This window comes from Syngnathus acus, chromosome 14 (assembly GCF_901709675.1).
Source record: "Syngnathus acus chromosome 14, fSynAcu1.2, whole genome shotgun sequence".
Lineage (NCBI taxonomy): Eukaryota > Metazoa > Chordata > Actinopteri > Syngnathiformes > Syngnathidae > Syngnathus > Syngnathus acus.
In genome coordinates this window covers 4,709,144-4,724,701 of record NC_051099.1, presented here as the reverse complement: position 1 = coordinate 4,724,701, position 15,558 = coordinate 4,709,144, and the positions used below count along the sequence as shown (strand labels likewise).

The following is a 15,558-nucleotide window of genomic DNA, read 5'->3' as shown; positions in this document are numbered from 1 at the left end:
TCTGCTGATAGGGTGGACATTTTTGGCTAATGCTAGCACATGGTAGATTTTCACTAAGCAACATGATTTGGTTAGCAAGCTGACTGTGAATTTGAAATCTCAATATTATGTTAAGATTGGCATCCAACTACACATAAAATGACACAAATATCACAACATACATACTGTTTGCCTAAAAAAAAAAATACAGGTAGTAATGTCACTGAAATCATCATAAGGTTGTAAAAGGGGCAGTTACCCCACATTAATTGCAATTTCATATTCAACATGATGAAAATAGAATACACGTGATCAAAATGACTAACTTGTGAATAGTAAAATCAATTCATCATTTAACTAACCATTTGTTACACATATGTCAGCAGAGCAGTGTTGGGAACATGAAAAATGTTCCATGGGGGAAAATAAAAAGACAATAAAATGAAAGAAATGCATCTTAAGTGACATCATTGTACTGTGTATGTGTGCAAATGTTTTGCCGACCTTTCATTACTCTGCTACGCTCTCATTATGATTCTGATGAGGACACCAAGCACTTAATAGTGATATTGACCTATTATTGATGCAATGTCAAAAGAATCAGCCACAACAAGGCGCTATTTGTACTTATACATATTTCTCCATTATTATTTACCATCAAGCCAAAGCAAAGGTACAGGATTACAAATTGAAACACCTAGGCTACATTCAAAACACAATCCACGGTGACTCTTTAGAAGCAGGAACACAAAGCGCATGAGAATAAACAATTGTAGTTGTACTAAGTTCATTTTGTTTTTACTTGTTAATCACAAACAAAGTTGTTTGAGATAAAAGAACCAGTGAAGTAATAAACAATTGTGCCTCCAAAGTACCGCACCTTTCCCGATGGTACCGCCTGAGTAAAGTCATCATGTTGCTGAATGTTATTGAATATGTGATTATGAAAAAAAAACCTCGGTCCAAAACTTTGATCGAATATTGGTTAAGTATCCAACTCAAATGGCACATTCATTGAAGTGATATGAAAAATAAGATTCAAAATGTTGTCATTTTAGTCAGATCGGTGCTTGGATTGAGTGGATCTATGTTTTTGAATGACCGTGATGACCTGTCAATCAAGAGGCAAAAAATAATAATACAGAAAGTTGAACTGTAAAATACATAACATTAGCTTTAGATTCAAATACTCTGCAAAGTAGAGGACCACAAACACCACCTTTTTTTCAGTCGATACAACTTGCCATTTTTTGTACAACACACTAAAATCACATCCACTGAAATTGTACAAAACATATCTTAATCACTCAATGAATACTTCGGAAGATAATGTAACCTGACTTCTCACTACATCAATGTTTTGAAATGCCTGAACAACCTGAGATTTTTTTTTTTTTTTAATGCTATGATGTCATTATGCTGTTTTACATTAAGGTACTGTAGTTTGAGAGATAGAAAAATCAATGCAACAAGTGAAGAAAGTGAATAACAATTAGGTACATGCATCAGTCCTAAAGTCACAACTGTACAACTCATAATCTCCCTATTTTTTATGAAGGCAAAAAAGTGCACGAGGCGTGAAAAATCGTAAAGATTTATCACACCAAGAAACAATTCTGATGCAAAAGCACTAAGCCATAATTGAAGCGCAGCAGATAAACAAAAGCATTTGCTCTGAAAACAACGCCCCCCCCCCCTTTTGCTTGTTCGTTGAAGTCACGTGTGGTTCAGCTCAAGTCACGTGGGTTACACCGTCATCTCGCTCTCTTAAAACACCGACACGTACGTGTAAATACAAGTAGGCAACTACGATAAATTGAAGTAGATCATACCCAAAACACATCTAGGACTCGTTTGCACATTCATGATAGTCCAAAGCGTATTCAAGTCACACTGAAAAGGAAATACACAAAGGGTCATTTAACAAATATGAGCTAAAGAAAAAAAAAAGATATTTTGATGTTTGTTTGCTGAATTTATTTAAAAAAAAAAAAAAAAAAATCATATTTTGTTTTGCTTTTTAGTGTGGCCCGAATACCCTGTGTGTTTACACCCTCCTTAAAACCGTACGCTGGAGGCAAGCAAGGAAGCGATACATTCAAAGTCTGCCTTTTCCAGGCTGGCTTTTGATGATCATGTGTGAAGCCTCCAGACAAATGTACTGCGAGAACTTGCTGAATGCTCACACGTGGCCGTGACTCTGCTCGTGGCTCCAGAGACTGAAAGCTGTCTTGAAGGTCCTGTGACAGAGTTTGCACATGTACTGCCTCTTGAAGGTCAAGGCCGAGAGAGAGGGCGCGTGGTAAAAGAGGGTGTCGGAATCCTGAGTCCCGCTTGAATTCTCTGCGCTGTTTGACCTGGACACGGGACTGCGGCTTCTCGGTTGTTGCTCCGCCAGAGCTTGGATCTTGCCGCCGTTGTTGAGCAATGACGCAGAAGCCTCGGGACCGTCGGACTCGTCGGCCGCCGCGACTGGTGCGGAGGCCGGTGGAGAGGGCCCTTCAGATGTTTGAGAGGTCGCGGGCGGGGAGGGCGACAGAGGTGGGGGGTGCACGTCCATCCCTTTGGCCGCGTGTTCGCTTGCGCTCGACATGTGCGACTGAAAGTGGCTCCAAAGGCGGAAGTTGGTCCTGAAGGCTTTGTTGCAGATGTGACAGATGAAGGGCTTGATGTGGCATAGGAGCTCCTGGTGACGTTCCAGGTCTTTGCGAGCGTAGAAAAGACTTCCGCATTTCTCGCAAGGCCACACGCCCGGTTCCTCCAGGCCAGTTTGGCCGCTCTCCGTTTCTTCCCTCTCGCTCACAGACTCCTCCAGCGGCTCTTCTTTCACCACCAGCTTCCCGTGACGGCCCATGCTCAGGTCCTCGGGCACGTAGGATGACGAGTCTTCGGAATCATCATACATCGGTGTGCCCGAGGAATCGTTGAACATATTTGTCTCTCTTGCCAGAGGTTCGTTGTTGTAATGCTCCTCGATGAACATTTCGGTCATTCCCTCATTGGGATGAATCTGTTCCTTAATATTGATCATGTTGTTGTTGTGCACTTCCACGTGGTGGCGCCAGATGCTGAAGGAGGACTTGAAGGTGCGCATGCATTCCAGGCACGTCAGTTTCTTGTACCTGCAGTGTGCCTCGTGGTCTTTCTTGACCGCCGGACTGGAGAAGCGGAGGCCGCAGTAAGGGCAAACGGTGGAATGCCGGCAACCCCTCTCGTGATCGCCTTGCTCGATGAGCGACGGCAACTTCATATTACAGAGTCTGCAGGAGTAAACGGCGCCGTCGTCATCCTTGGGCCCGTCCTGTTTCTGGTAGAGGATGTCCTCCCCTGGGGGGTCCTTGTCAGCTTTTTCTGCAGGATGTGTCCTTAAATGCTGCCTGTACTGAGACTGAAAGACAAATGCTTTGCCACAATAGGGACATACAAAGTTGGCGCGTGTTCGCTTTTTGCACAGGCCGGTAGACTGCATGGCTTGCTTATTCCTTTTCAGCTTCCACAGCAACGCTTTCTTGATTTCTCGCTCTCGCACCATGTCGATCAGTTTCTTTTGGAATCGGTCGTCCATCACCGGGGAGCTGGAAGATGACGCCGGGTTTTGGAGGACGCCGTGTTGAGTTTGACAGTGGGTCCACACTTTGAAGTTTGTATGGAAGCGCTTGTGGCAGATGTCGCAAGCGTACGGCTTTTCCGGGTTGTGGTACATGTTTACGTGTCGGTGGAGTCCGGCGCTGGACCGGAACACTTTGAAACAGTTCCAGCACGTGAAAAGTTTGTTCGGAAACCACTCTTTGTCGTTCTCGTTGTCGTGGCTGGTGCTGCGAGACACAACTTCGGACGTGTTCTCCTCTGTGGAGACGCTGTGTTCCTTAAAGATTTTGTTCTTCTTGAACGGGTACCGTCTGTTGTCCGACCTTTCCTTGCGTTTCCCCAAAGGAATGAAGTTGGCCTTGGAACATTGTTCGTAATTTGTTTGTAAATCTTTCAGATTGACCGGCAAAGCTTCTCCGACGGTGATCCGAATAATGTCCAAAGGGTCGGCGAGCGGACTGCTGGGCTCGGCTTTCACGCTGTCCTCTCTTTCCACCTGAGTTTGTTCATTCCGTCTGCCGTGATACTTGGACTTGAGAACAATGGGAGATGTTCGCGAATTACCGTTGTGAGCCGATTGTTCCGGACCCGATGCCAATTTAACGACCGACTGTTCGTGATTTTGCAGCTCCTTGAGCTCCAGCGTGGGTGAGAAGACCGGAACCGGGCTGTCCATGGATAACGATCTGCGAAGTAAGCTTTTTATGAGTGGCCCGCTCCGGTCAATAGTCTGGCTCAGCTCAGTGGCGGCCTGACCCTGAAAGGACACTTTGGTGGTGTAGTTCTCCCCTGAATCCTGTTTTACGTCCTGGTCTGAGCAAGACTGCGACATCCCGATATGCTGCACTTCAGCCTCGCTGAATGATGCCGATGTTTTCAGCTGGGGCCTAATAGAAGACAAGTAGGATGGATTCCCTTTTAAAATGGATGTGTATGGATGGGTGGACCTCCTTCCAGAAGCTTCAGTTTGTTCATGTAATTTACTCGTGATAGCTTCAGAGTTTCTGACCGAGTCGCAGGACTTAAGTTCCGAAGGAGGCTGAGCCGATTCAGTCGCGACGAGAGACGACGATCTTTCCGGTGTTTTTGTCTGATAGTTTGGACACGAGGGTTCGGATGTGTCGTTGCGGACACGGCACACGATGACGCTCCTTGTCTGGGCGTCGTTGTCATCCCCTTCGGAATAGGACAGTCTTTTTCTCGAGACGCAATATGACGCATGTGGCTTGGTGGACACGATGTTGGTGAGGAAAGGGATTCCCAAAGTGTAGCCCAACTCTTGGATTGCTGAGAGACTGTCTTTGTCCACAAAAAGTGAAGACGAGTAAATGTAATTCAGCACTATCTCAAAAGCGTCAGGTTCACAGAAGTCCACCATTACAACCTTTAACGACGTGTCATCCATCCTGGTGAAGAGGGACTGGAAATATTCACTACTGGCAGCCAGGACACTTTTGTGGGCTTGGTACCGCTGATCGGCCACAACGAGGACCACGTCACACATGTGGCCTCGGAGACGCTGCTCATTGAGCTGCCCCAGCACGGAGAGGGCATGGGCAGGACAACTGTAGTGCACTAAGCTCTCCATTGCTAAAAAAAAGAAACAAAAAGAGGTTAGATGTGGGAATGAACATGCAGATATGAATATTTATTATTATATAACTATTATACAGTTATTCAGGTACTCAGTGACGTTTAACAACGACCGGGTAAAAGGAAGATAAACATGCTGTATAAAATGAGCTAGTGCAACTTTGTGGACCACCAAATTTGCCTAAACCAAAATTCAAAACCAGACCCACAGAAATACGATAACCACAATTTCATCGTGCTGCGCAGAATAAATTCAGAAATTATTTTAATTTCTGAAATAAGACTACAGTGTCACAGACAGTCTTACTCTTACCTCATCACAGGTTTTTTTAGTTATATTTGTGGATTTTTATTTAATTACATATTCGCTTTACACAATAATTGTTTTCATTAAATGTCACAAAATGCATATGTTATATCTTTAAAAAAAAAAGGAATAGAACAGTTTCATGCACTCCTTATCTAATAGAGGTGAAGTAATATTGAAAGCACGAGGTGTGTTAACCAATGGTGTTGTCAACTTCAGACACGTCATTTTAGAATCCAGTTTGTCTTCATTCATCTGTTTAAAACTATTAACTAAATAACTAACCTCACCCCCAAATAACGAAACAGTCGCCACTCGTGTTTTTTCTTTCTTTCTACGAGGAAGTCCACTAACGCTGGGGGCATTAGATCATCCGTGAGACGTGGCGCACTCCTGCATGACACTTTACTTGTTCCGCAAAATAAGAATACTTTTGCACAAGAGTGGCAGAATGTTTATAATTTGTGAAGCGGAATGTGAATGGCGCCGCGCTCAGCCATTCCTGCTCGGTGGTTTTGCGAATATGCAGTGTGGCGTCAGGAGGGAAAAGTTGGGCGCGTTATGGACTCAGTTGAACACGCACTCGGTAGGAGCACTATGAATGAATCCGCTACGCCTGCTACGAGAGCCGCCTTATTTTATATTGATTATTTAAAAAAAACGTGAAGACGAGACGTCGCTCCCAGCTAAACAGGTTGTAGCTGCTCGGGTTTAACAACAGCCTAACTGCCCCTTTGAGTTACGTCAGGGGGGGAAGAGGGAGAAAAAAAAAAGCGCCCACTAAATGCTACTCTATCAACCATATTCTATTCCGTTTTTAACCAACTTAAAATAGAATTCTCCGCTTACCCGGCCCTCGTGATTAAGTTCTCTCATCCAAACAACCTGGACTTAATTCAGTGTTGTGTCGATTTCTGCGTGCTGGTCGTGATTCCATCCATCTTGAATTTGACGTCATCCCACACCAGGGATGAGGTCATTGCATTGAAAGCTCGTCACGTGCACTGCGCTTGGATTGGCTAGAATCTTTTGTAGGCGGGACCAAAAGAGGATGTGACGTTAACGCACATTTAAAGGCGTATCTTCATATATATATATATATATATATATATATATATATATATATATATATATATATATATATATATATATATATATATATATATATATATATATGTGTGTGTGTATATATATATATATATATATATATATATATATAAACACACACACACACATACATACATACGTACATATATATAATGCCTTAACTTAACCTTAATTCAATTAACAATTAATTTGAGATAATGTAAGTCACAAATTCAGTCGGCTTGTGTCATAGCATTCAACGGTGCCCTGTTTATCTCGTCCACAGGCCTGTTCCTGTAAATAAGCTGTCAGCAACATTACTTGGCAACCATCATGTGACGCAATTAGGTGTGGCACAGATTGTACCACTGCAAAGGCTTACTTTACTGTATGATCATCACATATGATCATCAAAATAACCTTACTTCGCTGTGATAGTCATTAAGATGTCTTGTAAATGTGCAGTAATCTATTGTTACCTCTTCACCTCCCACACACTCTCCTGCTTCCAAATGTAGCATGTCATAATTACCCTGATAATAGTAGCAAGTCAAATCAGTCACGTTTTTTTCCACCATATTATGAATTGAAAATCATTATGTTCTTTATTAGATTCAGAACCAAAACTAATCATTGAAACGTGTGTTAAAATGTCAATGTCTATTGTAATGATTGCATCCTTCCTAAAATTAAAATCAATGTAATGAATGAGAGTGATAATCCATTCCATCTTCCAAGATATTAATTGCTGTGTTGGGATCAGCAGTACATAGCAAGTACTGCCATGGTTACCTGCGTGGAAACCACATCAGGGGACTTCTCACTCAGATCTCCCTTGGTGTTGGAAACATGTTTACCATTATAACATCGGCAAAATGATCATTTCTTAAGAAGCAAAAAAAACCAACAACCTTCCATCAAATTTCTATTATTAGGCGAGGACCTAATTAGAATAAACACAAGTCAAAGGCATTTGCACCATGTCTTAAGATTGCTTTTTTTTCTGCATTCCACATTGTGAACGCATGAATTAATTCAATACAATAATACAACCACAAAAACACATCCAAAACATGCCGGCTGCTATTTTTCTGCGATCCATTAGGGATAGGTGGTGCAATCAAGGTTGAGGGGTGGGGGTGGGAGTAAGAACCACATAGGATTTGAGCCATGAGTACAGTCCAACCAACAGTGCATTGCTACAATCCTAATGAGGATCATGCACTTACAATGCTGCCGTTAAATATATTCTTGTAATTCCGATCAAAATGGGTCATATGCTTTCAATTTGGATGATATTTTCTCTTTTGGCTCTCTCCACATGGAAAACAGCTGCATATGAAGGTATGATATATATGATCAAAACAGAAATGTTGCTAATTTTAACCAATTAATGTACATATGTAATTAATAATCTAATTTTAAAGCAACCAATTAATGTCATCACTCAAGAATATTTATTTCTGATAGGAGAATCCTTATCTCCATCTGGCTATCAACTCTGTATTTACAACGAGACCCGCACTGTGAGTTCCTTGGTGTTCCGAAAGGTTCCGTATACTGTAACCAAGAGTTGCGGTGGCTGGCTCTTTTGGACGCCATGTCCAGTGACGCTTTTCAAACTAGTTCATCAGACAGAGTACAGGATCCTGGTGGAGCAGGTGACCAGATGTTGCCATGGTTACGTCCAAGTGGGAAGCTACTGTGCCCTGTGTAAGTGTGCATGCAGAACATTCGCTTTTACTTTCTGTCTTTCTGATGGTTTTGGTGTTTCTTTTTTTTTTTTAATGGAGCTTTAAATGGGAGTGAAGACTTGATGGCCAAACCTGGATGGTGCCCAACCACAATTAGATCTAATTCCAGTGTTGATGACTGCAAGTGGGACATTGATTGTCCGGATTGGCAAAAGTGCTGTGAGAGCTCGGGTTACTTTCTCTGCAATAACCTTACAAGTTAGTATATATTTTTTATTTTACCCGAGAAATTGCTTTGCTTTGTCCTTGTGTCAAATTATCAAAACAAGTCTGTTTGGTGGAGTGCTGTTTTTGTTCAAATATAATATTAAATAGGAATTGTATTGTAAACAGAATGACTTGGCTCAAGATCAGGAAACAGTGCCTGAAGCTGCAGCTTTCAAAAACATGATCAAACAATCACATACAATATTGCACTCCGCAAATGTCATTTCCTCTACTTTTTTTTAATCTTGATGGAGGTCTGTGCTTACAAGTGCCAGTATATTTTTAGCATGAATTTATACATGTAGTATATGTTTGAGTTAAGAATAAATGTAAAAAAATTAAATAAAATCAAATTCATTTATGATCATGATTTTTTTTTAAATGACAACAATCGATCCAAAAGATTTCAACGCTGGATCTTTGTGTTTTTTTATTATTTTGTACCCTTTAACTATGTTATTTATAATCATCAGACTCCGCTAATTACACGGAAAATCCGAGGCACTCTTTCAACGCGACAGTGACAATAAAGACAGATTATCAACAATTGATGAACAACGGCGCTCTTTTCAACCACACAAGATTACTTCAAACGATGGTACCGCAAAACTAACATCCCAAGACAATGATTATCATTGTGTTCACTCCTTTCCCTTTTTTTTTTGCAGGTAACTGGAGCGTTGGAGTCAGTTGATTTTTCAGTTTATTACCTCAGCTCATGGCCCGTGCATCCGTATCGAACGGCCACCTCGCTGCTGATAGACTGCAGCTTTGCTCTTTCACCTCACGTGGTCACGTCAAAACTGCATTTCCTCCTGAAACACATACAAGAGGTGTCAGCTGTGACAGTAGAAGGTGAGGAGGACAAGTAGAGGCGAGGCCGCACGTGATTTGACTTGTGTTTCTTCAGACGGGGTGACATTTTTCAAGCGTGTGATGCATGTACAGAACATTGCAGTCAGGAAAGAATGACTCAGTGACACCACAGCTTCGCTTCTATTTGAGCGAACGTCTTCTGTGGGATGTTTCCTGCGATGGCAGAAAATAACACCCGAGTTAGTCACACAGATTTCCCCCTCCCCCACGCATTGCTCACAAGTCCATACGTATTACGGATACAAGGTGGTAACTGCATGAACACGTTTGTACCACTGAATGGAAATCGTTCTTTCCGAGACCTTTGTTTTGATTCGCTTTCAAAGGAGCCTAATTATAGACGGAAAATGACTCTTACAGGAAGTTATATGTTCTGTGATAGAAACATTAAAGGGACAGTGTGATTTCAGAAGCGACAGATTGTTTTCTTTTTCAGTGTTCATTCATTTAAAAAAAAATGATTATCTCAATAATATTCAAACAAATATGTTTGATCAATCAAAGAATTTTTTATTTAATGTAGGAGCAATAATCGCTAATTATATAACAAGGGTCGTGCGTTACCTTTCAGGAAGCGCCATCTTTCTACTACGGATACCCATAGGAGACAAACTTACTTTGTCACTTGAGGGAACACTATAATGATTTGTTGCTTCCACATCTGATGAAAATAAATGGTGATAGACGTCCTTCAAATATGCACACTTTGAACATGGCTCATTGCATTATATTAATTCACCACTAGATGGCATTTTACGCAATTCTTAATTGTCAAATCGGTGTCGATGTGAGTGTGAATGATGTATTTCTTCATTCTTCCCTTTTCATCCTTGTAGATGTCAATGAATGTGCACATCCGGCTCTCCATCACTGCTCTCCACTAGCTCAATGTAGCAACACGGTGGGCTCCTACCACTGCACCTGCCAAGCAAGATATGTTGACGTTGACCTCAGCAATCCCGGAACTCATTGTGCAGGTTAGAACAAAATATAAATAGAACCTGACTGCAATGTTATTGTAGTGGCAGCCACTGTTTAGATAATACATTTTCATCCGAGGCTTACTTTTTTGTTTTAGTGCCAAATGACATCACCACGCAAGGCACCACAGAGTCCATGCAGTGTTGCCCTCTACCAATCAATATAACCTCACCTCCGACTGCACACAACAACACGGTGATTAGTTTCAACGTCACAGAAAACACGAGCACTGCAATATACGGATCTACAACTGATGAGCTGCCTTTGACATCAACCACAAGTTGTATGAAGGATTTTATTCTTATCTCAGTCTGGCAAACCGGCAAACAGGAGTCATAATTGTGCTCTCTCTCTCTCTCTCTGCCCTTTTCCAGCCTCCTCCCCTGGCATCAGCAGATTACAGGCTGCCAACATCACTGGCACTTCTTTTTGTGTGTACTGGTCCAGCCTAATCCCAGCAAACCAGACTTACTTGGTGGGTCTTAGTGAGGGCTCAGATGTTATTAGGATGTGGACAACTGAGCAGACCATGATGGAAGTGAGGGAACTGCAGCCGGGGGTGCTCTACAATGTCACTGTTAAGATCCAAACAAATAAAAGCCATGGAGATATTCTTTATATAGCAGTCAAAACTGGTAAGAACTATTCTTATAAATCTGACTTGCTTTGGTAGATCAATGTCTAAATCTATTTGCTTTTTTAGGGCAGGGGGCTTTTTAATACAATGTTTAAAAATAGCTTTTTATCTTTGGGGTGTTTTAATTTAAAAAAAAAAACTGTCAGAGATGTTATTGAGACACTGGAACTCGGTTTTAAAAAGTGTAAAACATGGAGATAATCTCTTGAGGGTATATTGTCCATGTGTCAAAATTAATTAATGAATCGACAAATAATCAATTTGAATCGATAACCATTTCTTTGTAGATGCTCAAACTCTGGATGCAACCACGCGACTTACCAACATCCCGTTCACCGATGACCTATACAACACAAGCAGTCAGGCCTATAAAAATCTTACAGCGGGAATTTTAGATGAGGTAGGTCCATCGTGTGTTCTGATTTTGTGGATATCACAGAAAACATTGCGACAGTCCTGGCTATATTTCTTTGCAGATCTACTTTTCTCTGGCCCGAGATACAAAGACGATGATGAATTCGGGTCAGGTGAGAATCGAGATCATAAAGTTTTCCCCCGGCAGTGTGGTGGTCGACTTCATCCTGATCTTCAGCCCTGGTCAAGAACAAGACATCAGAAACACATCCACAGCAATACTCTACTCATTGAGGAACAGCTCTATATACACAATGGATGAAAATAATACAAGCATCAGTGGTATGTGTCTTTACATTATGACAGTGCTCATATATATTTTTATTTTTATTTATTTATTTTGCATGACTGTATTATACTGCCTTCCTGTGGTCAAGTTAATTATAGCAGAAGGAGCCGGAGAAAAAAATAATCATAATGCATAAACTGTTGAATTCTTTACACTCTATTATTTATTTAGTAGAATATAAAATACAAAAGTATGCCAGATACTGGAGTGAAAATTATGTTGTGTTTGTTCTTGTAGATTTTGATGAATGTGTTCCAGGGGAAAATGATTGTTCCCAATGGGCTACATGTACAAATACCTGGGGTTCCTTCACATGCTCATGTCGAGATGGATTTATGGACACAGAACCACAAAGGCCTGGGAGAGCATGTCAAGGTAGCCTCTTGCTATTGCTCGATTCAATAAAATTCTAAAAATAGGAACCTGCAAAATTGAACATTTTCAAGATAATAATGTGCCTAATATGAAATCTGAACTTATTTCAAATGACGAAATACTTTCTTTATTATATGTTATTTATGAGTGCAGAACGTGGGCCTGCACTTGGCGCTTGAAACTGAAGCAGTTCTAAATTGGACAGGGGAACTGAGCCATCCACTCTCAGTCTTTCTATTTGCAACAGCTGATTGTTTACTCTACTTTTGAAGCTTAGCTTGTAGCAAACCTGCGGGACTTCATGCACACTTTGATCATGCTGTCTCTGATCCACTGGTGAAAGGAGACTTCATTTGAATCTCTCCTCTTACATCTGTAACCGCTTCACAAAATAATGCATGTGTAGAAATAGCTATGATTGCTGGATTATTTTTGTTATTATTATAAAACATGATGTGCTAGAGAAACAAAGCTCAGATTCAAAATCAGTGCACAAAATAAATAAAGTTCAGTTGCATCTCTGATTAAAACAAATGTAATTTACTGCCACTTATTTTACAGTGCAGCTTCTATTCTTCACTTATTAAAAATAACTAGAATGCTTTCTCTTGGGCAGCTACCATGGAGACCACAACATTGCAATCAAGTCCTGTCACATCCTCAGTCAGCACTTCTCCTTTACCTCAAATAACAACACCATCATATCCACCTTCAACAATCACCTCTGAGGAAATAGCCACCGCTCGCCGAATGACGTCCCCGACGACTGCCACCGTGGTAGCAACAATCGCCTCTGTAGTACCAAGTACCACCACTATGCCGACAACCAGCAGGAATGAAGCCGTGACCATGTCTCTCGTAACTGCCACCATGGTACCACCAACCACTTCTATGGCACCAACAACCATCACCATGGTACCAACAACCGCTTCCACCATGGTACCACTACCACCAACCACCTCTATGGCACCAACAACCACCACCATGGTACCAACAACCGCTTCCACCATACCAACAACCACAATTGCATCAGGATTAATTGCACCGAGTACATCCACTTCAGTTGAAGTTGCAGAAACAATCTCCACGATATCGACAAACACATTTGAACATACAACCGGCATCATAACAACCACTCAAGCAGCGAGGACTGAACCCACTTCCCCGAATAAAGACTTAACTTCTTCACCATCCCATAGAATATATTCACTTCTGAGTGATATTTCAGTTGAGTGCACAATTACAGGCATCACAGTTACAATTGCTAGACAGTTTCTAGTCGATAACAACATCAGGGAAGGCACTCTGTACCTGGGCCATCGGGAATGCGGCGTCACTACCTTCAATGCTAGCCATGCCCAGCTGATCGTAAACTGGAATGAGTGCATCACAATTTCTGCACAAGTGAGTGATAGTAGGTGATTTGAATTTTTTGCCCTCTCTTGCACACTGCCAATATAACAACCCCTCTGTTGTTTTGTTATTTTTAGAATGAATCCTATTACATGGCTTCGGTAACACTGTTCAACACCATGGAAACATACACGTCAGTTAATGGAACACTGGAGGCACCCAAATTGCTCCTGGAGGTTCCCATAATGTGTACCTACATGAGGAGCATGCTCACGTCTGCTGATATTGGCTCCATGGGGTACGTCCTTTCTTCCCTGGCATTAGAAGTGAAAAGATCAAAACGTCCCGTGATGGGGAAAATGAAGCTTCAAAATTGCTTCATGAACCAGTTGTATTCTTTTGATGGAACTGTTGAGGTGGTTAAGAAATGGCAAGTCACTATACTTTTCGCCCCAATGTTGAACAGAGAGTGCCCTCTGGAGGAGTGAATAAATATAACAACTGGTTCATGAAGCAATTTTGAAACTTCATTTCCCATCACCACAATTTAATGTGGTTTTTCTGTCATTGTTTCCAGGTATGAATTAATCCAAGATGTGATCACAAGCTCTGGAATGTTCCAGGTGACAGTACAGCTGCTGAATGGAACATTTCCTCTACCTTACAACTACAGCTTGTCTCCAGAGGAGGCTGTTGTGGTACAAGTGAGCATGAATACCTCAGCAGAAGAGATTAAAGTAGTGATCTACTCTTGCTGGGCGACGCCCACCCAAAATCCGCTGGATAACAAACGTTTTATCTTTCTGGACAACAGGCAAGATCTTTCAAATTCATCTCTAAAATTAATCGCAAATTAAAGAAGATTTATTATGCATTTCTCACCCACAATTTGAAACAGTTTCCGTGATCTTCGACATTCTTTGGTCAAGCTATAGAGTTGATTATATTAAAAGTTTTTCAGAAATATTGCGTTAATCCAATTTCGGTACTTAGAAGCTTTCTGTTACCTTAACGCACTCTTAATGGGTTATTACACTTGTCCTGAATGAAGAATAAAAAAAAAAAAAGAGATGTTAATCACAAACCATTTCCTGTGACCTACAGATGTGCCCTCAACTTGTACACTGACGTGTTGATGAACGGAAACTCCAGCACATCTCGAGTGTCTGTGCAGATATTCTCTTTTGTCGATGTCAATTTGATTTATCTGCACTGTCACGTTCAGATCTGTTTGCAGATTGGATCTGATACCTGCGTGCCGGTGAGTGCGCTTTTTATTTTGCAATTATACCCTTCAAAAAATAAAAACATTTTTTTGTTTTAGGATTGTTTGCAAAGAACACCTCGGTCTTCCAACACTATTGGAAGAGCGTTTGGTTCAACTGGACCTTTGTTTATGTCTGAGGAAGGTGAGTGGAAAAAAATACATAATTTTGCAATGCTTTAAAATAACAACTGCCGACTAACTTGTTTTCCTTTTTTATTTCATTTTTTATTTCCTTATCAAGTGGCCCCGGAGACTGAAAGCGACAAAATCCAACTGATTGGACTGTCCTTCCTCGGAGTAGTTGTAATTCTCTTCTTCGTCATCGGTTCTGCTTGTCTCTTCTACTATCAAAGAAACCGCATCGGACATTATAATTTTAATGCCAAATCCAAGCCGCTGAACATCACCAATATTGAGGTTCACGCTTAAGTCTCACATCGTTTGCATTAATAATTTCGTTTTCCCTGTTAACTTTATTTAACTTGTAAAGCTTTGCACAATGACATATTTATTGACATGTCAATATTATGAAACATTGACATGGAAAAAGGTCAATTAAGGGAAGTCAAATATAGAGAATTACCATAAATGCACATTTGATATTTAATTTGAAAAATTATCAATGCAGAAATAATATTTTATTGTCACTGGTGTACAGCACAATAATTTACTTTAAGTCAGTTTCACTGTTTACAATGTGGATCAATTTATTTAGGCTGTGTAGAATAATTACATTTATCTACGCTTTTTAATGTTGATCAACTTATTGTTAGAATGTTTTTATCAATTATATCTGTCATTCTGTTTTCATTTATGTCCATCAATCATTGGCTGATTACATTTGCATATATG

General features: G+C 40.9%; 2 protein-coding genes across 2 annotated transcripts; one reads left to right on the top strand and one right to left on the bottom strand.

Annotated features, from left to right (window-relative positions):
• Positions 1-1,080: 1,080 nt before the first annotated feature.
• Positions 1,081-6,443, bottom strand: zbtb21 (zinc finger and BTB domain containing 21). The gene is made up of 2 exons (XM_037270513.1): positions 6,317-6,443; positions 1,081-5,157 (listed from the first exon to the last, which is right to left on the bottom strand). Exon 2 carries the CDS (start codon positions 5,153-5,155, stop codon positions 2,162-2,164), a length of 2,994 nt encoding a protein of 997 aa, XP_037126408.1. The 5' UTR covers positions 5,156-5,157; positions 6,317-6,443; the 3' UTR covers positions 1,081-2,161.
• A 1,306-nt stretch (positions 6,444-7,749) lies between these two features.
• On the top strand, positions 7,750-15,505 carry umodl1 (uromodulin-like 1). Its single transcript, XM_037270501.1, has 17 exons — positions 7,750-7,897; positions 8,024-8,266; positions 8,347-8,505; positions 8,988-9,112; positions 9,183-9,369; positions 10,227-10,367; positions 10,469-10,654; positions 10,746-11,006; positions 11,296-11,408; positions 11,485-11,704; positions 11,949-12,086; positions 12,703-13,490; positions 13,577-13,737; positions 14,017-14,253; positions 14,544-14,700; positions 14,764-14,848; positions 14,948-15,505. The coding sequence occupies exons 1-17, from the start codon at positions 7,822-7,824 to the stop codon at positions 15,133-15,135; spliced, it is 3,465 nt and encodes a 1,154-aa protein (XP_037126396.1). The 5' UTR covers positions 7,750-7,821; the 3' UTR covers positions 15,136-15,505.
• The last annotated feature ends 53 nt before the right edge of the window (positions 15,506-15,558 follow it).

Bases quoted from the DNA above. Each gene is read 5' to 3' on its own strand.
- zbtb21 (XM_037270513.1), bottom strand. From the start codon at position 5,155: ATGGAGAGCTTAGTGCACTACAGTTGTCCTGCCCATGCCCTCTCCGTG.
- umodl1 (XM_037270501.1), top strand. From the start codon at position 7,822: ATGGGTCATATGCTTTCAATTTGGATGATATTTTCTCTTTTGGCTCTC. The intron at 12,087-12,702 runs GTAGCCTCTTGC...TCTCTTGGGCAG, and splicing joins GCCTGGGAGAGCATGTCAAG to CTACCATGGAGACCACAACA. The intron at 13,738-14,016 runs GTACGTCCTTTC...CATTGTTTCCAG, and splicing joins GCTGATATTGGCTCCATGGG to GTATGAATTAATCCAAGATG.